At 36.0% G+C, this 27536-nt stretch overlaps 2 protein-coding genes across 5 annotated transcripts in view; one reads left to right on the plus strand and one right to left on the minus strand.

Moving 5' to 3' along the window:
- The window catches only part of rcbtb2 (regulator of chromosome condensation (RCC1) and BTB (POZ) domain containing protein 2), a 24317-nt gene extending 8817 nt beyond the window's left edge, over positions 1 to 15500 (minus strand). Inside the window, exons 1-12 of one of the 2 annotated variants that reach the window (XM_055027739.1) lie at positions 15392 to 15500; positions 14154 to 14293; positions 12909 to 13059; positions 11485 to 11651; positions 11240 to 11398; positions 10937 to 11044; positions 10713 to 10855; positions 9717 to 9907; positions 8666 to 8792; positions 5126 to 5265; positions 3442 to 3572; positions 3238 to 3343 (exon numbers count right to left, since the gene is read on the minus strand). In XM_055027739.1, coding sequence (XP_054883714.1) covers positions 3238 to 3343; positions 3442 to 3572; positions 5126 to 5265; positions 8666 to 8792; positions 9717 to 9907; positions 10713 to 10855; positions 10937 to 11044; positions 11240 to 11398; positions 11485 to 11651; positions 12909 to 13059; positions 14154 to 14279 — 1549 coding nt within the window. In that variant the 5' untranslated portion in view covers positions 14280 to 14293; positions 15392 to 15500. Of the gene's footprint in view, positions 1 to 1834; positions 3344 to 3441; positions 3573 to 5125; positions 5266 to 8665; positions 8793 to 9716; positions 9908 to 10712; positions 10856 to 10936; positions 11045 to 11239; positions 11399 to 11484; positions 11652 to 12908; positions 13060 to 14153; positions 14294 to 15391 lie in introns of those variants that run through there. The other variant, XM_055027738.1, reaches the window with a different exon arrangement.
- A 54-nt stretch (positions 15501 to 15554) lies between these two features.
- Positions 15555 to 27536, plus strand: part of fndc3a (fibronectin type III domain containing 3A) — a 56046-nt gene continuing 44064 nt past the window's right edge. The window contains exons 1-3 of one of the 3 annotated variants that reach the window (XM_055027731.1): positions 15555 to 15641; positions 19301 to 19448; positions 24090 to 24233. In XM_055027731.1, the coding sequence (XP_054883706.1) occupies positions 24123 to 24233 (111 nt within the window). In that variant the 5' untranslated portion in view covers positions 15555 to 15641; positions 19301 to 19448; positions 24090 to 24122. Of the gene's footprint in view, positions 15642 to 18923; positions 18939 to 18971; positions 19449 to 24089; positions 24234 to 27536 lie in introns of those variants that run through there. The other 2 variants (XM_055027733.1, XM_055027734.1) reach the window with 2 other exon arrangements.

The following is a 27536-nucleotide window of genomic DNA, read 5'->3' on the forward strand; positions in this document are numbered from 1 at the left end:
CTCAGAATATCACTTGGGCATAAATGTGTCAAAATGGTTCAAGTTAAAGTTTTGCATCCAACTGATTGAACCCTTCTAAAATAAAATGTGCATTTGAAAGCAGACTGCAAATCAAACAATCTCTCTCTTCACTGACAGATCACATTCAAAACGTGCAGTTCGAGACAATGTCACCCATATCAAATGAATGTATGCAAATTGTTGTCTGGATGAAACCCATTCTTTACCTCCTGATTCCTGAAAGTTACTACAAAAAGTAACAGGGGATGGAATTAAAAAAAAAAAAAACATGCTGTTCTGTCACTTTTATTAAAACAGGAAGGAATGTTACAGAAAATCAGTCTTCCAGAAATGGGTGTAATCCCATTAAACACTGGGACAATATGTTCGGGTTAGGTGACACAGAAATTGCTCCGTGTGGATGTCACTGCACACCTAGTCTGAAGTAAAAATCTCAACGCATTTTATATCAACCTGTATCAACAGTAGAGTTTAAAGGTGGAAACATCACGGTATGAGGCTGCTTTTTAGTGGATTGTACTGGATAAATAAATATCCAGTACAAATAAATATAAGAAAAAAAAACAATAATTTATGATTATGTTATTTATTTCAGCATGTCTATCAGACATTATCAGCATCAATCATACAAAGTAAAAGCAAGCTGATATTTCTTTATATCCAATTTTTCTAAACAATATAAATTGCCTATTGAAACAATACTATCAGTACCTGTTACCATAAGGTGATGTAAGAGATATATTACTGTAAAAAAACACCTGCAGACAACAATTTAACAATAACATTCATAACAATTACAAAAACAAATTTGTGTAAACATACCCAAAAAAAGACATTTCTATTTAACTTCATCCACACAGCAACAGTAAACATGGATTTTGTCATGTTTGTTGTGAGTAAAGCACAATTTCCAGCTGCACAGTTCACATCATATAAAGCTCATTACAAGTAAATTTATGCATAAAAAAAACATTTCTTTTCCATTCTGGCCAAGTGTTAGCAAACAATTGCTCAACAATTGTAACATGTTCTGATGGCATAAATTAGTAAACAATAAAAAATGTGGTAAAACTGTTCATTAAAGGTGAAATTACCATACAAACTGTTTTGAATTAGAGATGTCAAACATATAGCATCCTCTACAATTAGTGTCACCCAGGGTGAAGAGGCAATGTAGATGTGGCTTTTTGGTTTTTGATTTTGAGAAAAAGAAGAAGGAGCTCTAGCAAATAATTGGCAGGAAACTGATAGATGATTTTCAACTTGATTGTTTCTGACTAGCCAGAAATGGGAAGAAAAATGTGTTATTTTTCAAATAACTGAAAACACCAGATGCCAGGTCAAGATAATAAAACCTTTTTTGTGTGGGATGCTGTTGATATGAAAAGAATACTCAAATTTAGCTATTTTCAAAAACAGGATTGTGCTTAAAATATAAATCAGAGGAAACAGAAATGTAAAAAGTTGTATTTGTATTGTCAAGAAATGTCTGTAGCTCCTTCAGGCTGCGAAAGAGTGAGTGATAGCAAGATGTTCAGCGCAAAAAAAGAGAGATTCAGCAGTTCAGAGGAATGGCTTTCTCACATACAGTGTGACATAACCTCTGCTTGAAAAAAGTGAAGGTTAGAAAACCTATTGAGTGCTGTTATACATTATTTTATAATTCTTAAATAAAGTTGAAATTTGCTCAAATTAGTGTCTGGGAAGCTTTTTGTAAAGTTGAGTCAGAAAATGGAAATCAGATACCAAAAGACAAAAAAAAAAAATATATATATATATATATATATATATATATATATATATATATCTGTTATTGTCATAGTTGCAATTCCAAAATATGCCTTGTTTGTTTGCATAGTCAAAAATGATGCAAACTATGAATTTTCAATGCATACCTCTACAGTAGGTATGCATACTGTATACCTATGCATACAGTAATTATTAAGTTACTGTTTTGTTCATGCTCTTTTTTTTTCAAAGTCCATCTTTAAAGTGGGGAAAACAAAAGAACATTTCATTTAAGTAAGTTAGATGTGTGCTAATGTCATAAAATGGCAACAGGACAGTAGATAACCTTCCAAAAGTTTAAAACAACTTCAACATACAAACAACAGTAGATGCATACAGAACCAACAGTAAGAAAGGAAGAAGAAAAACTCATTTCAAAGCTTATGGTTAGAGAACCTCAACAAAGAATGCAATCACAGTTTCTCCATGTTAATCCTTCAATTCAAGAGTTTTGAACACATCTTTACCAGAGATGCCAATAATTATAGAGTTACTAAATACTTTGTAGGGCATTCTAAGCGGAACAGTTTGGACGCTTTGTAAAATTCTGACTTTTCAAAATTATGAGAACCAAGGCATCCAAATGACATAAGGAATATAAAAGAAATATAAGTTTTATGATAATTAACTTTTTAGTAATTTATTTATGAGCAGTGATTGGTTCTCCATCAACTCTGCACTACTTTCTGCTCTTCATAAGCTTAGATTAGGTAAACAACAGAGTATGAAGCTTTCCACTGGATCACCCAACATGATGGAACTATTTCTAATCACCACACTTGCCTTCTTTTGCTTTACATTAGTGTAAAAACAGAAAACATATATACAGTATATACACATGTATCTCTGATAGATATCGACTGAGTGATGTGTAAGTTGCAGCAGAATAAGAAGGGCTGATATATTTTTCGCTGATTGCTTTGTAGTTCAGTCGAAGCTTCCAGCAGAATTTGGAAGTTTGCGATTAAAAGTCCTTAAATTGATTATGTATAAGGATAAATGTAAATAACCATACAGCAGTTTAAGCAATAGGCATCCATTTGTATGCTTGTTGTATGTCTGTTTTAAAGCAGGCAGATGGAGGCGCAGTTAAGCTTGTTCTTAGATATGCTCGTCTGACAAACTGCAACCTCTGCTGCACTTCTTCATGTTAAGGCCAGATTAGTAGAGTAACCCAATGCTTCTGTGCCACTTCACCATGTTTGGACAAGGCTTAGAGTAGTAACACGGCAGGATCAGATAGCCACTGTGACCCAAAACCACTTGCCTCTTCAGTGTTTACATCCCCGGCAATACGTCTTTGCAGAGCTAAACAGCTCAATGTTTACTTTGGTCGGCTCCCCTTTTGCAGAATTAAAACATATTGTCAAGAATCCATTGCCACAGGGGCGCTTTAGTTTTTGAAGGCCCCGTAGCGGCTTGCCTTACTAATGAAGTTCTTGAGCAGGTCATGATCCATGTCTGCAAAAGCCTGGGTCTGAGTGACAGCCGTTAGATGGTTGACACAAAACTTGAAGCAGAACTCCTCCAGGTCCTAAAAACGAAGAGGGCTATGTGGTGAGTGCTGAGGAGTATGAGTGACTAGAGGCTACTGTGCAGGACCCCCCTGCCAACGCTCTGCAGTGATCTTACCCGAGCCTCATACTTGACGGCGGCAGAAAGCAGAGTGATGGCGTTCTCTTCAGAAATGCCCCGCTTGATAGTTTCCTGACACAATCTTTTGAGCCTCGTTTCTCGGTAAAACGTTGCTAAGTCGAGCAACCCTGCAAATAGAAGAAACGAATTCACAGCATCTGAGTATATTTACAGCTATTTCGGTTTAAGAAATGTTATGACACCATTGACAATTTTGTACATTTTACAAGGATTTATATTTATCTTTTGATAGAAAAGATAAACATATGTAAATAGTGCCTGATTGTGAAATAGAAGAAAATTAATGTTTTTTCCAATTAAAAATCTTCAACTGCATTTGATTGTAGCCCTTTTTACTACAATACCCCTAATTAAAACCACAATGCCCTTTAGAAGTTTCTTTATTAGTATTAACATCTCGATGCGTATAATTTTTTTAAGCCAGATCAGGCAGGAAATGAGCAGAAACCAAAGGGAGGCAAAGATCAAACCCCGACAGCTGCGTCCAGGATCAACAGATAGACCTACTGTCTCCACCTGTGTGTAATTTAATCTCTGAAAAACCTCAGCTGACATTTGGCTTAAAAACAAACAAGCATTAAACATACTTTTCACTAAGGCCACACTTCCACATCAAAAATGTTTTTATGTTAATACAACATTCTGTGCTAACTAAAAAGTCAGTTGCGCAAACCCTAAAGTGCTAATCATAAACATTAGTTTCTCTAATGTTAAAGCTGCATTAGCAGACATGTAATGTTTCATTTGCTGACTGTGTTGTATGACTTTGTATTTTTATGATAGTAAGCAGTCTGAAATGCCTTGTTGCTGAAATATTCTATACAAATAAAATTTGATTTGATATTAATTAAATTTAAAGTGCCATACCAACAAGGTATTTAGTGGAAACTAATGATGAAGAGCGAGATATTGTTCCTGTATTTTGTCTTGTTTGAAATAAAGGTATTTTGGCTGTGATGGGTGGAGGTTTGGGGGAAGGGAAAGACTGTGAGGAGACAAAACAGAACTGCTGCATAAGCAGTCTTCAACTATTTCAAAATCCTCAATAGTCAATAACCAAAATTTCAACACATGGGAAAACTTTTTTCAACTGAAAGCTCACAAAGGGGCCAACTAAATTAGTGCTTCAGAATTTAGCAGGAAAAATTATACAAGAAAGGCAAAGTGCACTAAATGTTTTCAAAGTTGGCAGAAACTCTAAAGCACAAAACAAAGTATTAACTCAGCTGTTAGTACAATAACAAAAATGTGTGCATCACTTCTAAAAACGTAATAACTTTTGTGAACTTTTGCTGTATATATATTTTTTGTTAAATAACCAGAATTACATTTGACTTTTTGGTTTTAGGTAACAGATTTTTATTTTGTAACAGAACCTAAAGAAAATTAATCAAAAACACATTAGTCACACAATTGTGACTAATGCAAAAACAAGCAAATATTGCTCAGAAACATGCATTGAAAAGCATGTTCTTTTGCTAATTTCAAATTAATTTTTGACTAATGTTAATAAAAAATTTACATGCTGCAGTCTTCTAGTTCTAAATATACAACCGGCATGAAGCACAAAGGGCTTGTGGTTGAAATCTAAATGAATTCACGAGGTATATATACCACCATGATCTGGTCTTAAACCACATCTATCCAAGTTTATGCTTACCAATAGCATCCTCTGGTGGCAGGTTAATACTGTCTGTATAGAGATACTCCAGGAAGGCTCTGTACACTAAATATGAGAACTGGTGAATTTCTATAGCATCTTCATCGGTTTCATTCAACAAAGTACGGAAATGCTCACACCTAGAGAGGGACAAAGAAGAACAGACTACTATTATGACAGGAAGAAAGATAACAGAGCAGTAACTGAACATTTGTTTGCTTATCTGTTACAAATTACATAAACATAGCTGCTGTTCATGAGTCAAAGCTCAGTCTGATTATTCACAAGATTCCAGTGTGCCTCAAGATCAAACCAATTCCTAGACTTCAAAAGACCAAATACAAAAGGGATCACAGCTGGGCACGAGGCATTCAGAAGCCTCAAGGACAACAAGGTTGAATCAGATGGGGAAAAAACATGGCAGTACTGACAGGGCAGTACTGGAGGAGTTATAGTAGGAAAGCTAGAAACGAGCTAAGACTGAAAATGCAGAAAATTAAGGAAAGCATGCCACACCCAAAATGAATGATTCCTCATAGTTTACTCTTTAGTTTTGGTTTAACAAAAGAAAAAGTGTCTGGACTATTTGAGAATTGCATCAAGAGAAATAGTCTGCTTAGATTCACTCAGATGCAGCAAACATGATAAGGCAGCAAGTGGACCATGATGACATTCTGTGTGAAAATGCAAGGAGGAAGTGGCAAGCAAACACACACACTACCCCACAATAAAAACAAAACACTTTACTTTGTTGAAGATAAATTACCTGGATGCAATCGTACACAACTGTTTTTGTCTTGCTGTGATAAAACTACAGGCGAGCAATATAAATGGTGAAACACACGTAGTAATTTCAGAATCTGAAACATTTTTTATATCTGTCTGTTTTTGTTTTATCTTCAAATTCTCATTAAAAAGCAATTTGGAGACATAATCTTCCTCCCAGCATGATTGGTCACTTTTAAAGCTCCAAGTACTGCCTAAATGGTTCAGAACCTGGAGTTTTCTCTTAATTAAAACAGTAAAAAAAAAAAACAAGAAAAAAAAAAACATTTTGCTCTGGGACTTAAAGCCATTCTGCATTTGGATCAGTTGGCTATTGAAGGGAACACAATTGCAAAATCATGCAAAACTACATGCAAATTTCTGTTAACTGCTGAACTCGACTGGATGTTAGTGTCTGCATTTAGTGCAATCTGGTTAGAGAATCTAATGATAAAATTAGGATATGAAAAACAGTTTTGCTTGATGTTACACTGGACTGTTTACTGCAGTCAAGTCAGATTTCTCTACAAAACTTGAAAGAAAAATTGTAAATTGCAACAGCTTTGTTATTGATACATCAAAGCAGCCAGTTTGCTGCTCATTCAAAAATGAAACAACTTTGTTTCTGATGGAAATATTATGGCTGCACATTTCAGGAAAATCTTGCAGTATCCAAATCTCTCATGAATGTTCTACATGTAGATATTGTGACAAAAATATTTTGATACTGAGGCAACTGTGCTGCAATTTTGTTATTGATACAGCATTGAAGTATATTTCTCACGCATTTTGTATTCAATATGCCTGTTGTTGCATTTATTATTAACACCTATGAAGGTTTTCAACAATTATTTTGTGCCTACGAAACTGAGCAAGTTTAATGAATGGATAAATTATTAAGACGCACAAAAATATTGAAAAGGTATATTCTTTTATTGCTTATGTTACTTTGTGATGTGTTGAAACAAATCAATAATATCAAAATGGCATAAGATGTGCTTTAAGCTATGCTGAATAACGCCTGACTGGGGAATCAAAACTCAAGCCGTGTGTGAGAATCAAATGAGCCTACAGACTACAGATCCTCTCATGTTTGCTGTAAAATGGTGGAAATCGTCCTCATATCTCAGACAGAAACTATATTCAGTATATTCTGAGCTGTGGTCTGCTGGGGGAGCAGCAGCAGTGTCAATAACTTCTCTCATAAAGAATCACGGGATTCAGCCTGGAGACGTCTATGCCAGGAAGGAACGTGACATTACCAAACAAACAACCCGTCACATCTGCTCCATGACGCACAGCAGGGACAGCCGAGCTCGATCCAACATCTCCGTCGTCATAAAGAACATACTTCAGGAAATAATTTCTACAATTCACAGCAACAGATTGCCCCTGTGTAGCAGGTGGAAACATCATTTCACTTTTCATCAAATGCATTGCTATAGCAAAAATGCCATCAAAGGTACATTTATTGTTTGTTTTTGAATGTTTGATTATTTTTTTGGGTTTACACAACTGTCTTTGCAAAGGTTTATAGAGAGATCATAAACTTTAGATTTTAAAAAAAATGACATAATATTTAGTTTGCATGATGAAGAACATGCAATGTAAGTTTGCCTTTAGAATTGCTTTTGTCTTTGTATTTTCAAAGAATAAAAAAAGCAGAAGTTCACCAAAAAATGGACTTATTAATAAATTGGCCCAATTTCCATAATTTTTGGGAGATCGGCCAATACTTACGCTAAAAATTAATCGTATCCATCTTTGCAAAAGTCTGAAAATCAGCCACTCCACCATTTTGTTTTGCTGTGTCAGATGGCTGATTGACTGACCAAACAATAGCCACCCCATTGTTACCAACCTAGCAATTTTCTGGTTATATTTAGCAACAAAAAAAATGCTATTGGACAAAATTGAAATCAGCAAATTGATAACTAGAAAGCTGCAATTGGTGCACTCTTAGCATGACATCTTTGTCCTTCATCTTCTATGTTATAACGCTCTATATTTTTCAGTCTGTTATGATACTTTAGACACTTTTTTTGACTTTCGCCTGCCCCCTTCACCATCAGCCTCAACTGGCCATAAACACAGCTGCTGTCATTGCTTCCCAGGGATACAGGAGAACAATCAACAGACTCCTCGTCTCTAAAGTGTCTTTAACATGTTAGCATGAGATATGGTCAAAATAGAGGTTTTGCGCCCCAGGCATTATTTGTGCGAGTGTGTGCACTTTGTTGACTGTGCAGACAGTCCGGCTCCTTCCTCCTGACAGTGCAAAAGAGCAAGGGACTGGAATGCACACACTGTGTTTTTCAAGTGTGGTTATAAAAAGAAACACGGGAAACAATAGGCTGCTCTCCGCTTCCCCTTTACTGACAGGGAACACTGTCCAGCAAATACTGTTCAAGTTCAGGAGTTCATGCTCAATTTGTTTTTATAGAATGTGTGCTCTGCTGTTTTTGTTGATATCATCTATGTACAATTATCTATCAATCAGTAATATCATATAACGTTTCTAACAATAAGAAAACATCTGAGCCCTCATGTGACAAGAACAAATCCCTGGACAGAGGACAAAAGGAAAGAAATTGCTGCAAATATTTGACTCATAAACACTCCAGCTATAGCACTTCTCACCAAACAACACACTCTAGACGACTTGTAAATTGTAGTAAATCTGTCTAAATTTTGAATCTAAAGAGTTCAAGTCAGTTTACGAAAAGTGTGAAAACAAAACAACCATCAATCAAATGACCTTTTAATTTTTCCTACCTGATCTTCAGAAGAGCTTTGTGAACATATATGCACTTCCCATCAACTAAAAACTTAAGGTCAGAAATTTCTGGACTGTCAAACTCCTTCTTCAAAGACTGGGCAACTGTCAGGTAGTCATCTCCATCTGGCAAAAAACACAAGAGGTTATCTTCAATGTTTTTATCTTTATTTTAAAGCCTCATCTGACTTGGTCACTGCACACAGTCAGATTCCATGATTCTCCAACAGTAAACTTTCAAATTTTTGTTTAAATCTACTCTCCCATCTTGCTCATTTCGAGTGAAGCCAAAATAAAATATGGGTTCTTGACCAGGATCGTTTTCCATAGTTCCTGACGTCTTTGCAAAACAGGAAGTTATGGCTAATAAAAATATTTCTGTGATTGTCATCAACTTAAAAGGTATAAATTTCTATCTTCCATCAGTTACAATTATTATTGTAATTTATATTAATTATAATATTAAGTCAATTATCTGAATTAAGAAATCCTGAATTTCTTTATTTCTACAAATAAATATGAATTTATTTGTAGGGGCTTGCACTCAACATTGGGGCTGAATGGGTAATAAAATAAAAATTGCATATGAAAATAATCGTAAATGTTGCACACATGAGAGTGTATTTGTAATTTAACTGTTGGGTGCCATTAGCTTCACAAAATGGGCAGTAAACCAAAAGTAACACTGTTGAAAGCAGAGTTCATAAACACTTGCTTGACACCGTGAGGAAACAGGATTTCCTGTTTATTTCTTAGACCACTTCCAGGAATTTGTACTTATGACACAAAAACATGTGCCTCCTGAATGAGTATCTCTAACAAGTGAAAGGTTAAAGATAACTAAGGCAGCAATTTGAAGTATTCAACAAATATCCCTTAATTATTGAGGAGTACTGGTACCCGGCAGACCCCTTCTTCTAAAAAGGTCAAGAGGGGAAATATGGCAATGAGAACAATTTTAAGTATTCAGCTAAATGCCTGACTTATTAAGATCTGTGGACATCTGGGAGCCTGTTTTTTTTTTTATTTCTGTTTCTGCAGGAGTCTTACCTACTGAGAGAAGGTGCCACGTGACAGCCGGTGTGGCGAAGCAGGCAAACACGTCATCAGTGCTGCTGAAGTGGGTAAGATGAGGGCTGGACACGGCCTGACCTCGACACTGACCCCACATCAGAACCTGCCCGCTCTGCGTCTTAGCAGCTGACGTGTGGCTGGTGTGACAGGCAGCTACCTCCACCATCCTGGGTAGAAAATCTCAATTCAAATCCAGTTCAACCTTCTAACGTAAGGAGAACAATTCTAAGCTGCAGTGCCCTGCAAAGTGCTCTTATACTTTAAATGTACATGTTTTATATTATAGCCACAAGCTTTAATATTTTTATTGGAATTTCATGCGCTATAACATAAAGATAAAATTATTTGCAATTTTTAAACATTAGGAATGTTATACGTTTGTAATCCACTGCAATTTTTTATAAAGCCCAGAAAGTTTATGCTACAATATTTTTTGCAGAAGTCAGATTTTTTTTGAACATCCAATTAATGACTGTCTTGTCGACAGATTCTCTGGGGATCTCTGCAGCTCCTTCGGAGAAAGAATGGATTGATTGCTTCTGTTATTAATTCCCTCCTTGTTTTTGTGGTCATATCTGGGTGGGTGTGACTTCTGATGGAAATTTGATTCACTCAGAAACAAATTTCTGGATTTCATTTATTAAAAGAGGGCTGAATGCAAATTCACTGAATTGCATGGCACACTTTTCAGACTTAATTTGATTTGATTTTGTCTTATCACACATACAAAAGTTGCTTTTTTCTACTACATAAAAAAACTCCATTGGGACACTTACATTTGTCTTTGTAACATGACAAAACGTTATAAAAACGTGTTACAAATTTCAGTGGGTATGGATACTTCTGCAAGGCACTATAAGGATAATTTTACATGTGAAAATAATTTGCTTCGACTCAATAACCCTCATTGAAATGGAGGCTCCAGTAAGGTGATGTGATTACTTAACAACACAGTGCAAACAATTTACTGACCTTTCCTTGTCTGTATTTATTAGGATGGGGAGCGCTTGGTTACTTTTATTGCCAGTTCCCAGCTGTCCATAGGAGTTGGCTCCCCACGCATAAACAAATCCCTCATCCGTAAGAGCCAATGTGTGCGCATAGCCACATGCCACCTAAATTAGGAAGTGAACAATACATTCATAAAAAATATTTTAAAAACCTTTATAAAAGTTTCTGACACTTTGGATTCTTACCTGCACAATGTTGACACCTTGCAGAGCAGCGATTCTGCATGGAGTCTGCTGATTTCCGTTGTTTCCCAAACCCAGCTGTCCATTGCAGTTGTAGCCCCAACCGTAAATCTACAGAAAACACGTATGAGGTGCATTATAAAATAATCTTAAACCATATTATAAAATACTGTAGAAATGATGGTCATAAAATTTCAACAACATAACTTAGTTTTTGGTTTATGTATTGATAGTGTGTCCTTTCAGTACATAGGACACACTAGTGTAAAGGTATTATTCTCATATGAAAGCAGCACATTGTGGTACCTCTCCATTATCCAGGACAGCCATCGAGCAGAGCTGGCCACAGGCTATGTTGATCACTACTTTGTTCTGCAGACAGCTGCTAACCCGACGTGGTGTTGGCTGATTGGCAGTTGACCCAGATCCTACTTGGCCCGAGTTGTTGTAGCCCCACGCATACACCTGGTTACAGATGAAAAAAAAGTTCACAGTCCAAAAAAATGCAGACAAAGCACTACAAAAAATGAAAAGACAAGGGGAAGACTTACCTCTCCATCACTTGTGAGCGCAATGGTGTGGTGGGAGCCACAGGCCACTTCTGTCACCCTCTTGCTGATGAGGTTGGTGGAGACCAGGGCAGGGGTCAGACCATGGTTGGTAGTCCCATTTCCCAGCTGGCTGTAGCCATTGTGACCCCAGGCGAACACCTCCCCATCTACACAGCAGCAGGAAAACTTGTATTTATGCTGTCAAAGTGGTTAATATTTTCTAAACACAAGATAAGAAGTAATCCAAGTCAAATGATTTATGGCTGAGGTCTGGCATTGTACCCAACATATGCAGCAGATAAAATCAGATTAACAGAGCTCGAAACCGATAAGCAAGAAAAAGAAGTTTAAGACACTTTTTATAGAGAAAACAAATTGTGAGAATAAAAGAAACACACATACAAACATACACACAACAACAATCTTGTCTTGTAATTCAAATTACTGTGAATTTAAATTTAAAACAAAATTAACTATTTCAATGTGACTTATTTTAGCTTAATAAATAGCTGCACCTTTATATAGTTATAAATTTTAAACATTTAGATGGAATTGGTAGTACAAACAATGCAATGTTAAACTATTGATACCCCATGACTCTCACTGTATCTTCTCACACTACAAATATTAACTTTAATGTATTTTATTGGAATTTTACATGATGGACAAATTTGTGCAAATTTGTGAACTGAATCACAAGACACACTATTTTTGTATTTCTCATTTTTTAACTGAAAAAAAAAAGTCAGAACTTTGATGTGCATTTTTTATTAAGCATACTTTACTATGATTATGGAAGACAGGCAAGAAAGTCATCATTGAAAGAAAGCCATCCGATGCTAAATGCACAGCACATTGCTCTAAACATAATTCCCATGGTGAAATATGGTGGTGGCAGTACTGTTATGTTTTGACAAGAAATTTCTTCAGCTGTACTAGGAATCTGATCAGAGTAAACCTGCAAAAAAAAAAAAAAAAAAACATGTCTGAGGTTTTAACCCTGCCGCTTCCCTGCTGTCCGATCGTGACATCTGCAGTGCTCATCCTTAGTATTATGCTCAGGATGCTTAGGAAAAATCCTTTAACATAAACTCCATCTTTACAATGAAAAAGATTTATGTGAAGCCATGCTTATGTATTGCAATGGTACAGTCAAAGTCCAGAAACATGCCATTTACAAACACACATAGAAATCAATCTCCAAATGTTCTAAGTAGAGACACACCAACAAGACTTAAAAGTGCAATTTCACTTCACAAATAATCACTGCAGTACAAAATGTGACAAATATCAACATGAATACTTTTAGAAGTCACTGTAAAAACATGTTATTTGTTTTGGTTTCCCTTCCTCTACCTTCCATCACAATTTCACCTAGAGGCCAAACAAAGATTTTCTGAAGTATTATGTTGCGAACTGATTACCTGCAGTGGCGATAACCACATGCGGTCCTGTACCATAGCTCAGGGACACAATCTTCTTTCCGCACAAGATATCAATCCTGCGCGGCTCAATAGTGCTTTGAAGGTCTCCGAGGCCTAAGCAGCCACTACAGTTGGTGCCTAAGGCAAAGACCTGCAAACACCAAACATCACAGCTCAAGTCATGCTGATGCAAAGAAACAGTACTTATTATTTCTCCAGTACTGACTGAGATTGAAAGGTCTTTGATCTTGAAACTAATTTTTGTATGAAATAAGAAGCAATAAGAATTTAATTAAAATAAAAATCTATAACATGCTGCTACTGCCTGGAAATTATAAATGTAAATTATATCAAGGTTTATGTATTTTGTTATGTGATTTGTTGGTATAGCCATTATTGAGCTTATTGATATAAATAAAGAGGAGGAATTGCACCAACTGGTCTTGGTTCTTAAATACGGTTTCTGCAGGTTTCATCAACTCCAATTTAAGACAAATTTATGAATAAATTTAAGAAAGAGAAATGGTATTAATCTATTGACTGTAGATATTGTGATTTTCTTATTTCTGTTAAAGACAGTTACTCTTCCTTTTAATATTTTTCCCTTCATCCAAATTTGTGTATTAGCAGCTAGTTAGTGGTAGCCTCCACTATCTCAAAACACTGAACACAATGAAATTTTGCCCAACAAAAAAGTTCTACTAGAAGAAGAGTACAAAAATGTACGAGATTAAATAATAATCTTTGCATTACTATTATTATTTTATTATTATTACTACTGTTATTACTATTATTATTATTACTATTATTGTCCAATAACCTTTAAGGGGCACATTTACTAGGGAATAATAATAATAATAATAATAATACAAATCTGCCACCAAAGAAATATTACCAATTACAGGACAAAGGTATGCTTGCTTGAAACTGTTACCTGTTTAGTCCACATGTAGGAATGAACAAACATGGATGCATAGTTGGTTAAATATAGAGCATGCTAGGGTATTAGGCCAATATGGCTAAAGATAGTCTCCTTCTATCTGCTTATCTCTGTGCCGAGAACTGCCCCTCGTCTCAACTTGAGTACTAAGATCCTAAAGCATTATTTTTTTCCCCTTCTGTTGACATGAAAAAGAAACAATCAAATCAATATCCTCAAAGTAGGTTAGGTCTGTCAAGTCAGGCCAGCACACCTCCATTCAAACAGTAGGATTAAGGTGCCTTTACTTAAAGCCTGAGCCTTACCTCATCATTGACAGTAACATAGAGAGCTTCGTTAGCAGCACTACCGAAGACACAAGCCTGACGGATAAGCCGTAGTTCCTCAGGAGGAAGGAGTGCAAACACTGGCCACTTCCCCACGTCCAGCATGCTACTCAGCTCAGCTGTGACAAGATAACACAGAGAAAATAAGAGTATTTAGATAAATATGGTTCTTATAGTTTTTCATTATTTCCAGCATTCAGAAAACAATCTGTCGCCCTCTTACTTATACAGAAAACCTGGAGTACATTCCAAACCCTCTCCATTTCAGTATATTTACCACTCCAATGCATTTTTCTGACTTCCTGAACAATATAGCAGATCATTTCTATTTAAAATACAAGCATTTCCATGGATAAAAAATACTTGCGTAATAAAACATTACCTCTGGAGGTGAAAAAAGAGAGCACACTGGTTGGTCAACCAGATTTTAAATCATCCTAATATCAGTTTTTTTACAAGGCCAGTCTTCCAGCTACAATCAACTACGAGAAGACTTTGTGTCACATCACTGCTGAGTTAAGTTTGCATTCCACTAAGACTGTGAGATGTAAATACATTGTGATCAATGTCTGGGTTATGATTTTTACTAATTACATAACTTTTTTTAAGAAAAAGGTTTGGTGGGTTGATGGATGGATGGATGGATGGATGGATGGATACAGACATATAGATGATTATTCTCTGATGCATCGATGGACGAAATAAAAATGATATGCCTTTTGGTTTATTTTCTTTGCAAGAAAATAAACTCAACTGACACAAACGATAATATCAATAATGTGTCAGTGAGTAGCATCTCTGCTTATTAAAATGAGATCCATTCTCAGTTGTTGAAAGTGTGTTATTGAATGTATCAAAAGTATTAACAAATTACTGTAACACAATACTACGTTGTTGTCAGTGAAACGCACACAGTCGAATGAGGCTGATCAAGCAATGTTGAACGCCAAAACAAAGTTCATCAAACATCCTAACAAGGAAGTTTTAATGAAAAACAGGAATCGTTCGGCTGTCGCCTCATAAGTAATCATTTCAAACAGCATTTAGCATAAATTCAGTCATCACCCATGGTTTGCCATCACTTCATATGCTAAAGACATACAAATAAAGACCCTCCATCAAACAAGCTAGCAACAATAAAGTTTGCACCAAAACATCACCGAGCTTAGCATATAGAGTCCCGTAGTTACTGGGAAGGTTTAAACTGTTTACGTTACCTCGACAGTTATTCCAGCTACTGTTTGTTCTTTGAAGTCGCTTTCTTGTCAACAGGAAAAGTTAAACATTGCAGAGGGAATCATATTGGCATCGGCTGTTGGTTATCATAGCTAGCTTTGGTGGCTACATCGCCGTCCTGAAGAAAAGCAAAGCGGTCCAACAGTTTACTTCCTGTCCCCCGATGGTGGCTTAGCGGAAGCTCGGAGATAGGAACTTCCACAGCAACGAGGCTAGCTGAACACACATAAGGTTGCACTTCAAATGATCTCTTGTTCATCTTAGCACTGAAAATGTTGTATTTTACAATAGTAACATATGTTACAAATATTAACTGTTGTTAACTTAAGTCTTCATGGAAAAAAACATGTATGTGATAGTTTAGACAATTCATATTTCACTTATGGAGTGGCAATTTCCTGACGCTTAGGAAACTACAGCGATTACACCCGTTTTCATCTACAAATATAGCCTACTATATAATTTGGTATATAGTAGGCTATAATGACAAATATACCTTTGTATTTTTATAAATATCCTTTTATATTTTGAAGTGGTTTATGTAACATTAATTTTAAGTTCTATTAAGTGCAACATAAACTGTGTGTGCATGATAATCTATATGAGAGGAGGGAGGGAGGTGTTGGTGCCTATATTTTCATATTTATTGACTGAGTGACCTGGGCAACATGCACAGTGACAGCATTCAGAAAGACCACAGGCTGCAATTTAACTGGTTAGTCAATTATTTAATCATGTACTTTGTTCTTTTACAATGAGTTTGTTACAAAATATAATGTTGTGATCAATTTCAATATTGTAATTAAGGTAACTCTTTCAGGCATTCTAGAAATTTTAGGAACAAATTTATGCCCTCTTCTGGTTTATTATCTCAATTTAGGATGCCTCCTGGACGCCTCCCTCGTGAGGTGTTCTGGGCACGTTCCAGAACACCTCTTGAGCGTGTCCTGGGAAGACCCAGGACACGCTGTAGGGAGTATGTTTCTCGGCTGACTTGGGAACGTCTTGGGATTCCCCTGGAGGAGCTGGAACAAGTGGCTGGGAAGAAGGAAGTCTGGGCCTCCCTATTCAGGCTTTTACCTGAACCCGTATCAGGGGAAGAAGATGGATGGATGGATGGATGGATGGATGGATGGATGGATGGATGGATGGATGGATGGATGGATGGATGGATGGATGGATGGATGGATGGATGGATGGATGGATGGATGGATGGATGGATGGATGGATGGATGGATGGATGGATGGATGGATGGATGGATGGATCTAGTGTACTTATCTGGTGTACTAATTAAAAAATAATAAGACTTCATGCTGCAAGGCAGTAGAGCTCTCACTATAATCATACATGGTAAACATCTTGTAAGGATATCATAATCTAAGTCATCAGTAAATGCTATATATTTATTAATCTAGACTGCTCACATTTATTTTAACTCTTCAGAAATAACAAGCTTCCTCCTGCACAGCTGCGACTATGAAAGCTCTCGGCTCTCCTACTGAGTAGTCTGTTATGGCACACACTTTGGTTCCTGCTCCACTGAATAATTTTATGAGGCAAATTCAAAATGAGTCAGCTGCCGGAGGAAATCATAATAACCCACAAAGAATGTATGCTTTTGGGCAGTCAGATTTCTTTTAACAGAATGGCTCTTACTTGAAACACTGTTTGCATAAATCAGAAATGTTACAACTTACAGATTTTCTAAAGAATTTTTCAAGGAAAGTATAAATCAAACTGATTTAATTCCACAAAAATGTGTATAGTGTGTCCCTTATGCCAATCTACCTCACACTTTCTAAATTTGTATTTCCTGTTTTGTTTTTCTTTTGTTTTGTTTTTTTCACAAATGTACTACATCAATACTACAAACATAACTAAAAAGAGAGAACAGGTGATAGAATTTGAACAACATTAACTTATCTAAGGTATTTACCTAAAAGCACAGGCACTTGCTCAACTTTTAATCAATCACAGATAACAACTCTTCATTTTGAATCATTTCTAAATACGCTGATATGTCCAGCAGGGGGAGTTCTCGATAATCTCATATTTGTGCCCGGGGGCGGTTAGATAATGCCATATTTGTGAATATCTCACGCATATTCAATATAAGTACAAAACAAAACGTGTCTGGAACTTTGATTTGTAATAAAAAAAAATATGGGGGCCACAAAATTCTGGATAATACATTTCAGCTTTTCACTTTTCATACTTTTGAAATCCTTTTTATTTAGACACAAAAAACATAGATGGATGGATAGATAGATAGATAGATAGATAGATAGATAGATAGATAGATAGATAGATAGATAGATAGATAGATAGATAGATAGATAGATAGATAGATATAGATAGATAGATAGATAGATAGATAGATAGATAGATAGATAGATAGATAGATAGATAGATAGATAGATAGATAGATAGATAGATAGATAGATAGATAGATAGATAGATAGATAGATAGATAGATAGATAGGAATACTGTAATTTTCACCTATTTTTTAATATAAACTAATATGAAGGAAGCCCTGATCAATCAATCAATCAATCAATCAAATTTTATTTGAATAGCACATTTCAGCACCAAGGCATTTCAAAGTGCTTTACATCATAAACACAAAAACACAAAGTCATGCATCATGGAATAAACAATGCATTGTTACATATCACATTTCAAATACAATTCTAAACATGTGTTTTTAGTTGAGATTTAAAGGAAGTCAGGGTTTCTGCTGTTTTACAGTTTTCTGGAAGTTTGTTCCAGATTTTTGGTGCATAGATGCTGAAAGCTGCTTCTCCTCTCTTGCTTCTGGTTCTGGGGATGCAAAGCAGATCAGAACCAGAAGACCTGAGAGGTCTGAAAGGTCAGCTGTTACGTGCTCCTGAAAACAAGCATGATGATTCCACCTTCATCTTCCATAATAGTTTTTCACCAAACAATGTTTTTTCATGTTGGGTAACGATGCAATTGTGGTCTCGTTTGACCAGATCGCTATCTTCAGCGTGATTCCTGTGTCCCCTGTATGGCCTACAGTAATCTTTAAATGTGAATTGTATGCCTTTCTTCTCACCACTCTTCCACAGAGTGGTTTGTGTTCTGTGACTGATAATTTTATAATTCCTATAAAATTTATTGCAGCTTGTGAACCAAATTATTAAAGAGTTCAAATAATTATTTTGCTTATGCAGTTTACCATATATTACTGTTTTCACCTTTAATTTTTGTGAAATTAGAACCTTAACCTTTTTACATATAACTTGATGAGGTTTGTGTGGGAACTGAGTATTTAGATTAGATTTTAAGAAAGCATAAAATGTTTAGTTATTATACAGCAGAGAGTTACAAAGGCAAATCAAAATAAAAGGTCTCTCCCTTTGCACACGTTTGTTTGTGGCTGACTTGGACGAACCGCTCTAAGACACGTCAACCATAGCTTGCCCCTTAAAATCAACAGAAAAGGGTGGAAATAAACGAGGTTCATTAATGTCCTCACAAATTTACCCCACATACACATACGAAGGTAGTTAACCCCTGTATGACAAGCTTGTGCATATTTTCGTTTCGTTATGTTGGAATTAAAGGGAATTCGTCAGTTACTCGGACGCGCATGCGCGCTCAGCTCCAGCAAGCAAAATTCCTACTTTTTATTATTCGTGGAGCAAGGCTGTGGATGGAAAGTTATCTCGATAAAACTGCCAGCTCCGCTTTGTCGTCGTTGACTGGTTATCCCTGATCTGATTAGGGCGCAGTTAGCACAGAGACGCCGTCGCTTACACGACGAGAAAAAAGCACATCATCATCATCTCGCGAACTATTTTGCTAGGTAGCATTAGGCAGCTAATGCTAGCATGACACATTTTGCCTTTTCCTGTGTTTATCCAGGTAGCTAGCGAAGTCTCAGGTGTCGCAGAAGGTAGCTGGAGCTTGTAGCCTGCTGACATTTAAAGGTTCCCAGGAAGAGCTTGTGCTGGAAACATCATTGTGCATCGGCGTGTCAGTCAAGACTGCTGCTGCTGTGCCAACTGACTGAGTGAGTAACATTAGCTGTAACATTCCCCACTTCTGCTGCGGCAGTCAATAATGTATGAACCCCTCTCGTTTATGAAATAATCTCTAAATTCACCGTAAGGTCATTATGTGTCAGTGTGCTGACTGAAAGGTTGTGTTAGACTTGGATAATAGATAGCTATGACATAACGCTAAATAGACACCTGTAGCAGTTAGCAGCACGGTGGCTGCATAACTTGGCTAACAAAATAAGAAGCACAGACCCTGAATATTATTACTGTTTTTTACGACTTTTATGTCAATAATCGTATTGTTTAAAAACATTGTAGAGTCACACAAAGAAGGTGTTGGCAAAGAGAACAAAACAAACCTCTCTAATGGGTTCCGTGAATTGATGGCCAGCTGTTACATGTCTGCAGAATACACGGTTTCCAGGTGTTGCAGCAGAACTTCTGCTTTAGGTTTGGGTTTCAGTAGAGATGAAAACAAACTCGAGGCCGTTTTTAGCTCAGTCGTATGCCTTAATATTTGACAATTTAGTAATAGTTCGTAGTGGAACACTTGGCATTTTTATTGTGCAGTTTAACAGACTGAGATGAGCTAACGTATTGCATTAAGATAGTTTAAACAGCTTGAAATTGCTGTTTTTTGAGGGATTGGTTTCTGTTTGTCGAGTTGATCGATATTTTTAGGGTTGATAGTACAATTTCAGTTTTAAAAATGAGTTATTTACAATTATTCACACATCATTAAAGTGAAACCAAGACTATGTCAAGATGGGGGTTAAAAGACCTAAAGGAGTCTTAAGAGTTTTTCATTTGACTTATTTCATACATCTTTGTTAATATAGGATTTAATATAATTTTCTGCTTTAAAACAAAAACCACATTGCTTTCATTTATTTTAAAATAAAATATAGTTAAATTGTAAGACTAATGTTCTATTTATTTAAACTATCTGAAACTCATGTAGCATTTCCACACCTTTTAAAACAACATGCATAATCTAAGACATTAAATTTAATTGGCTAATTGAACTTGTGTTTGAATAAATCAAACTTTGTTGGACCAAAACTTTGGAAAAAATGGTCATATATGTTTTTCACATGAATTCAAAGAAATTGATCACAAATTCTGGTAGGGTCACATCCTTATATAGGGGTGCTGGTGCCTGTCTTCTTCTAACATTCCGGGCGAGAGGTGGAGTACACCCTGAACAAGTCGCCAGTCTGGCGCAGTTGTATTGGGATCCGCTAAATCAAATAAAAAGATGCTTTTGCAGGGGGGGTGTAGTTATGATTAATGCACATTTCCCCCTCTCCTTTTGATTATCACAGCATCTAAAAAAAAACTGATTTGTTAGAATATTAAATGAACCATTAGGCAAGTTTGTGTGATGGTCATATTCAAAACAGTTACATTGTTGGATATACTTCGTCCCTCGATTTATGTTTAAGTATGTGTGTAATTAGTGACCCAAAATCACAAAAACTGATTCATTCCAAAACTCATTAAAGGGATTCCCACAAAACTTTCTACATATAAGTTTTGATTAATTTTCTGTCTTTTAGTGGATAAAGTAAATGTCTAATAACTCATAACTCTATATTCAACCCTTTGCAAGTTTATTTTTATCTCAATATTCCTGTACACTGGCTAATGGGTAATCATTCAAGTACTACACAATGCATTTATTGTATAGGACTTGAAAGACTATACAATATCAAATATATAGAATTATATTTGTTTACTGCAGTGAAATGCTTTTCAAGGTAAAGGTATTTGGAAAAAACAAGTTGTTTCATTGGCAAAAGCAACTTTAAAATGCATTTTCCCCAGTAGTTGGATAGACTAATACTGTGCAGCCCTTATGGAGATGCTGAAGTACTCAGGAAGGCTGTGATGGTTTAAAAAAATCCTAAACAGGAGCAACATGTTCCAAGAAAATATGCCCCAAACAATTGTGAAAACTCCTGTTGCCCTGTTGTCTCAAGGTTGTCTACACAACTGCAACTCACTCATTTTCTCTTTTTTCTGGACAATTCTTGGGTAACTGGAAATATGTTTTTGCGTAAAAATCCCAGAAGTAGATTCACACGTTTCAGAAACTTTCAGACCACCCCATCTGGTACCAACAACCACACCATGTTTAAAGTCCATTTAAATTTTCAGACGCTCTCTTTAAACCTCAGCAAGTCTTCACAACTTGCTTGTCTGAAAGCATTGAGTTGTTTCCATATGTATTGGTTTCTGATTTATCTCATTTGGTTGTGAGTGCTATAAAATGTATTACCTCTGATTGAACTTTGTTTGCATATGTTTGTCTTAAAGACGTACTAACCAGAAAATAATTTTATTTTGGCTTGGTCCCAGTTCATACTAAATAGAGATCGAGCTTTAAAAAAGTATCCTCTACATCTGTAGGTTCAAGGTGTCGACTGAAAATGTAACCGTAACCGAAAGGCAGCTGGTGTTTTTGTGAACAACAAAAAAAAAGATGTATGTAATCAGGGCAACACAGATGTCACCACAGTTCGGCTACAGGAGTTATGTGTGCTGTGCGCTGTGACAGGAAGGGCTGAACTTTGGTTTTAGTGTATCATAGCCACAATAAGAATGCAACGTTTGAGTCAGCTGGTGTTTTCGTCTCGCTTTTATTAGAGGGTGGTGTAAAGGTTCATAGATTATTTTATTTTATTTTTTCCAGAAAGATAGCCTTGAGGGAAAGACAGGAAATAGTCTGGTGTATCATCTTATATAACTGTCAAATAAACAGAGTGATAATAGGTTAGAATTTCACTAAAATGTAATCATATTGTGCAACTTTTTTTTATTATTTTTTATTTCTTTCTTTTTTTTTTTTACAAACAAACTGCAGATTTAGCATTTCTGTTTACATAAAAAGTTTGTGGCCTGGTATGAACAAACAGTCTAATATTTGCAGAAGGTTAATCCTAGCAGATTGGAACCAGAGTTCAACCTCAGGAGGAACTGCCCTGTCTGCAGTTTATCTTGAAATCTGCTCATAATACTGTGTTAATCTCATGTCAGTCCACACTTGTATGAATAGTTCCCTTAAATCTGTTTCATTCACCATCTGACTGCAAACTGACTGTGTTGTTTAAGCATAAGGAGGGGAGGGGCTAATCGAACAGATAAGCCAGATCACCCTGAGGTTTAGAGACGCATGCGCTGGAGTCCAATTAGGTTCAAGGACACATGCCACTGTTCTATGATGACGATTGTGTTTATTTGTTTGACGGAGTATTTAATGTATAAGTGTTTTCTTACATGATTCCCTGTGAGGATTTAGTCTGAAGTTTTACAGATTTGACTGTAGAACATTTTTATACTTTGATTCAATAAGCCTATTTTTTTCTTTACCACTATAGACACTGTGGCTCCACTGTAAGCCTTTGCTCTAGTGTTTGTCATTTAAAGAGTGTGAGAAGACATTGGGCAGTATTAAGTGCTTGACTCAGCTGTGGGTGGGGAAGATACTTGGAAACTTCTCTTGAAATGAGGGGGTGAACAGTTTTCCATTTGCCCTTATTTAATTCTGATGTTCGATTTTTATATCTGCTTGCTTTTCGTCATGAATTAAATGAAACTCACACAAAAATTAACTTTTTAAGACCTTTATTGATTAGTTGATGTTGAGCTGTCATTGGAATAGTTTAAATGCAGAAATAAGGCCCCAAAATGGTGAAAGAAATGGTTAAAAATAAATTTCTTATTAGTCAAATACTTCTCACCTAACAGAGAGGAAGGGAGCTATTTCTTCTGTTCATTTATGAACTGCTCATTTTTACTAGTTGGCTTTTTTTTTTTACAGAGCACTACAAACATTACTTTTGCTCATCGGTTGTCAGTGCATGTTGGAATCTGGTGATACAAATTGGCAAATGCTCAGTACAAATTATCCAGTACAAGATGGTTCTATTTTATACTAAAAAAGTGACTATTTGTCATCCATTTCTTTTATAAAAACTGTACAATTAAAAATGGCATACTTTTTTGTGTCCAAAGGGGTTCATATCAACTCAGTTTTGTCAATTAATACTGAATATTATACTTTATGAATATTTAATTGTTTTTATTGTTTTCCACTAATATATTTGTTGCGTTTCCTGTCTAGGGCCTACCATCTTGTTTTACAAACTTGTTTTGCAACTTGTATTTATTTGGTCTTGGTCATGTCTGGTCAACACCCAGATGGGATAAAAAGTTTAGGAAAATATTTTCTGTCATCTGTAATTTTATTTTAGTAAAGAAAAGTGAGAAAAATAAAACCAATTAAGACTGTAATTGGTATGAAAAAACAGATTTTCTTAAGGTATATCTCCTATGCCTACTTTTAACCTGTTTGACCAACTAGTTTTTGTTGCACATCACTGGATGTGGTAAACACCCTTTGCAAGAAATCAGTAAGAAATTTAAATAAAATTCTTAACTCTGTTCAGAGAAGAGTAGAAAATTAAAAAAAATAAATAAACAGTGACTGCAGAAGTTTGTCACTGATATCAGTGATTCACTAAACTAACCTTTACATGATCTGAGTAAAAATTCTTAGCAGCACATTCCAAATAATTTTCAAGACTGACACCCAAACCTTTGTCTCTGACTATTCACTCTCCCATTGATGATTATCTTGTTTGTTGCAGCAGTACCTCTTCAGTGGTGTGAATGAGGGAGACATGGCAGACCGCACGCCACCTCTGGAGTCTGGCCAGCTTCTTAGCCCTGAACTCCCAATCCTGGCCTCACCACCACCCCCAACCATGGTCAACGGAGAAGGTCCCCAGCAGGTAGACATACATCTCTGTGCTCACTCATTAGCTCTCTGCTTTCAGTTGCTCTCATATCCAAATGGCTGGCATTTAGAGCTGTAGTTTTATTTTGGAAAACCACTTTTCCAAAAATTGCCCATTAAAAAAGTTCTGAGTAGGGGAGCACTGATAAATCGGCCCCAATTTTCTTAATTTTGGGAGATCTGTGATCAGTCGATGCTTGTAAAACTATTATTCAACTATCAGGGATAATTTCAAGGATAGTCCATATATTTTACATTGATTTAGTTGGGGAAATTTTTACAAAATTAATGTTTTTCAGTTTAGCCATGTGAAAACCAATTTAGTTGTTTTTGGATAATTGTGTTTTATTTAATTGGCTGTTAATTTGAGGTCAATGTTTCCCCTACCATTATCAAAGGGTGACACCCTGCTGATGAGAAGATCACTGGATGTAGTTATTGTATGTGTTCCCAGTTGATGAACTGTAAATGAAATCTCTTATCAGCTTATTCTCCTAATACCATATCACATTGTTACCCATTTCTGCTTCTTCTTGTTTCTATCTTTGATTTCAGCACTGTCTTATGAAAGGCCAAACTTGACAAAATCTGGACAATAGCATGTACTTCACACCCTCTGAGTCACATTTTCTTGCACGGTGGTGAAATGAATAAAATATCATAAAGAGAGAGAGGGATAAAAAACACAGATACATAAATTAAGAGAGATATAAATACAGGTCATATAAGATGAATACAGAACAAGCCTTAGAAATCCCCAGAGGAAACACTGGAAGTGAATTTGAAGAATTTAGAGGCGATCTTCCTCTTTCATTATACCATCTACTTTCTGCAATTCCTTCTCAGTCAGCATGATGATGTTGCCACTGTGCTTAACACTTTGGCTCCTATGATTTTGAAATCTTTCTGTTTGCTGGTAGGACAATGCATTGGAGTTACATTTGTGAGAATTTTTTTTTTTTATGTTCAAGTTGGCAACTGGTGAACTGTGAAAGAAGAACGATAAATTTTCTTTCTTGTTAACCATTCCTCATTGTTTTATATTTAGCTCCTGAAGTGGTTACACCAGGGGCAAAAAAAGTGCAAAATTTGTTGAGCGTTGCAGGGAATCAGTGATGTGATATTTGGTTGTTTGAATAAACCTGCAGGGGCTTGTGTGTCATTAAGAAAACACACAAGTGTTTGAAACCTTGCATGTCGCACTGTTTATTGACAGTAGAAAAATGTCGTTTGAATTATCCTGAAAGCTATTCATTAATTACCTTAACATTATTTATTTGACAACATTTGGGTGATGATTTAATTAAATAATCAAAGATTTTTGATTAGTAAAATAAAAAAAATGCATTAATAAAAAGTGTTATAAAAACATTTTGATCTTCCTTTTTATTAAATCCTTTTTTTTTTTTTAAGCTTTTTAACACGTTTAACAGGTTGTGTTTTTACTCAACTAAGAACTGAAACAAACCAAATGGATTTGTTGTCCTCATCAGTTGCTCACTGAACGGAGTTCATAGGCAGCAGCTGCACCCTGCTAATGAACCGCATCTCTCTCAGTTTTGATTACGGTTTTGCCATATATGTACATAATACTGGTTATCTCCCATCATGCCCTGTCAGTATCAGCGTGAGATTAAGCTATCCTGACAATCCTGAGTGATTTCTTGTCATTTCGATTGTCACTTGTTTCATTTGCTTTGTTTTTGTTTTGTTTTGTTTTTCTGATTTCCTGAGGATAGCAATGACCCCACAGTGATCTTTCAGTCATTTCCTCAGTCTTACTCCTGGCAAGGCTTGATGATATCACCACTGCCACATAAAACTGCCTTTCCACACAGCCTCAGTCATTTTCCACTGTGGAAAAACCCACACCTGAATAAGGCTTTGTTCACTTGGAGATCGAATTTTGCTCGTTTTGTTCATTTGGGAGGGAGGTGTTCTCTGTGAATTCAGTTACCTTACCACCTCTCTCCCAAAGGTTTCCTGATTGCCTGAACATGCCCCTTGTGTGTGTTTACTCAGTTTTATGAGAGCTAAAGGAATAAAATGCTGTTGCCGCTTCCTGACTGTCATCATTATCACTGCTGCTACTCGGAGATTTTCAGACACAGCTAAAATACAAATTATGCCAGTTTTTCTTTTCTCTTTTTCATCACCATTTTCAGTATCATCAGTATCAGGTTAATTTTACATACGTTTAGAAAGATCTAGTATAAAGCTATAAAACTATTACATGTTATCGTCTTTGTACCTTGCAAAATAATTGAGCTATTTTACATACTGTCACTTTAAAACCATAAATTTGAATGCCTTTTATGTATATTTTTGTGACGGATCAAACACAAATTAGTGCCTAATTCTTAAGTACAAGGGGAAAAAAATATGGTTTAAGATTTGCTTATGCATTCAATCCCCTTTGTTCTAAAACATATGAATAAAATAGAGAAGTCCCCTAATTAGTAATCTTCTGGCGTACAATTTTACCTCTGGTCTGAATGAACACTGCAAATGGCTTTTGAAAACACCCCAGTCTCACAGAGACGTATGGTGGTGACAGCATCATGCTGTGGGAATACTTTTCTTCAGCAAGGACAGGAAAGCCGGTGAGTTGGTACTGAGATTCATAAAACAGAGCGCTATCAGTGGAAAATTTATTAAAGGTTGGAAAGAGTAATAGAGGGGTGACCATTGTTAACTGGAAATGCGCAGACACGACCTGGTGGGCTGGCCTATCAGTCAAACCTCTCAACGAAAAGCAGAAGAGGACAGTGGTTAATTTTTAGAGCTATGCTGAGGTACATAAGATTGGCGGATAAGATCCGTTTCACAAGTAAATATCAGCCGATTGCCTGTCTCCCAAAATAAAGGAAATCGGCTGACAGATAAATCGATGCATCCCAAATAGTTGCATATTATGTTTTTCTATATTCATGGAAATTATCAAATTCTTTTGTTTTTGATTAATAGTGAAAAATAATTTAAATCTAGTCCTAATTTTAAATGCATTTATAAACATTTATCATTTGAATCCGAGTGGAAAATACAGATTTTTCTTTCTTACATAAAGTATATACTATTGAGGAGGTTGTAACTCTACCAGCACACCTATTACAGTGAAAAGTGGAGAGTGACATGTGGAGCAACCTTTTGGGCAGCATAATGTATGTGTTTTTCTTTGAAATGACGTCAGGGCCAGATATTTTGGTCTGCATTTTCTAGGTCAGTAGTTTCCATTCAAATTAGACATTTTCATCTTTGCTTTAGAATAGGACAGACATTTCCAAGTTGCCTTCCTACT

This window comes from Poeciliopsis prolifica, unplaced genomic scaffold, assembly GCF_027474105.1.
Source record: "Poeciliopsis prolifica strain line A6 unplaced genomic scaffold, Auburn_PproV2 SCAFFOLD004, whole genome shotgun sequence".
Taxonomy (NCBI): domain Eukaryota; kingdom Metazoa; phylum Chordata; class Actinopteri; order Cyprinodontiformes; family Poeciliidae; genus Poeciliopsis; species Poeciliopsis prolifica.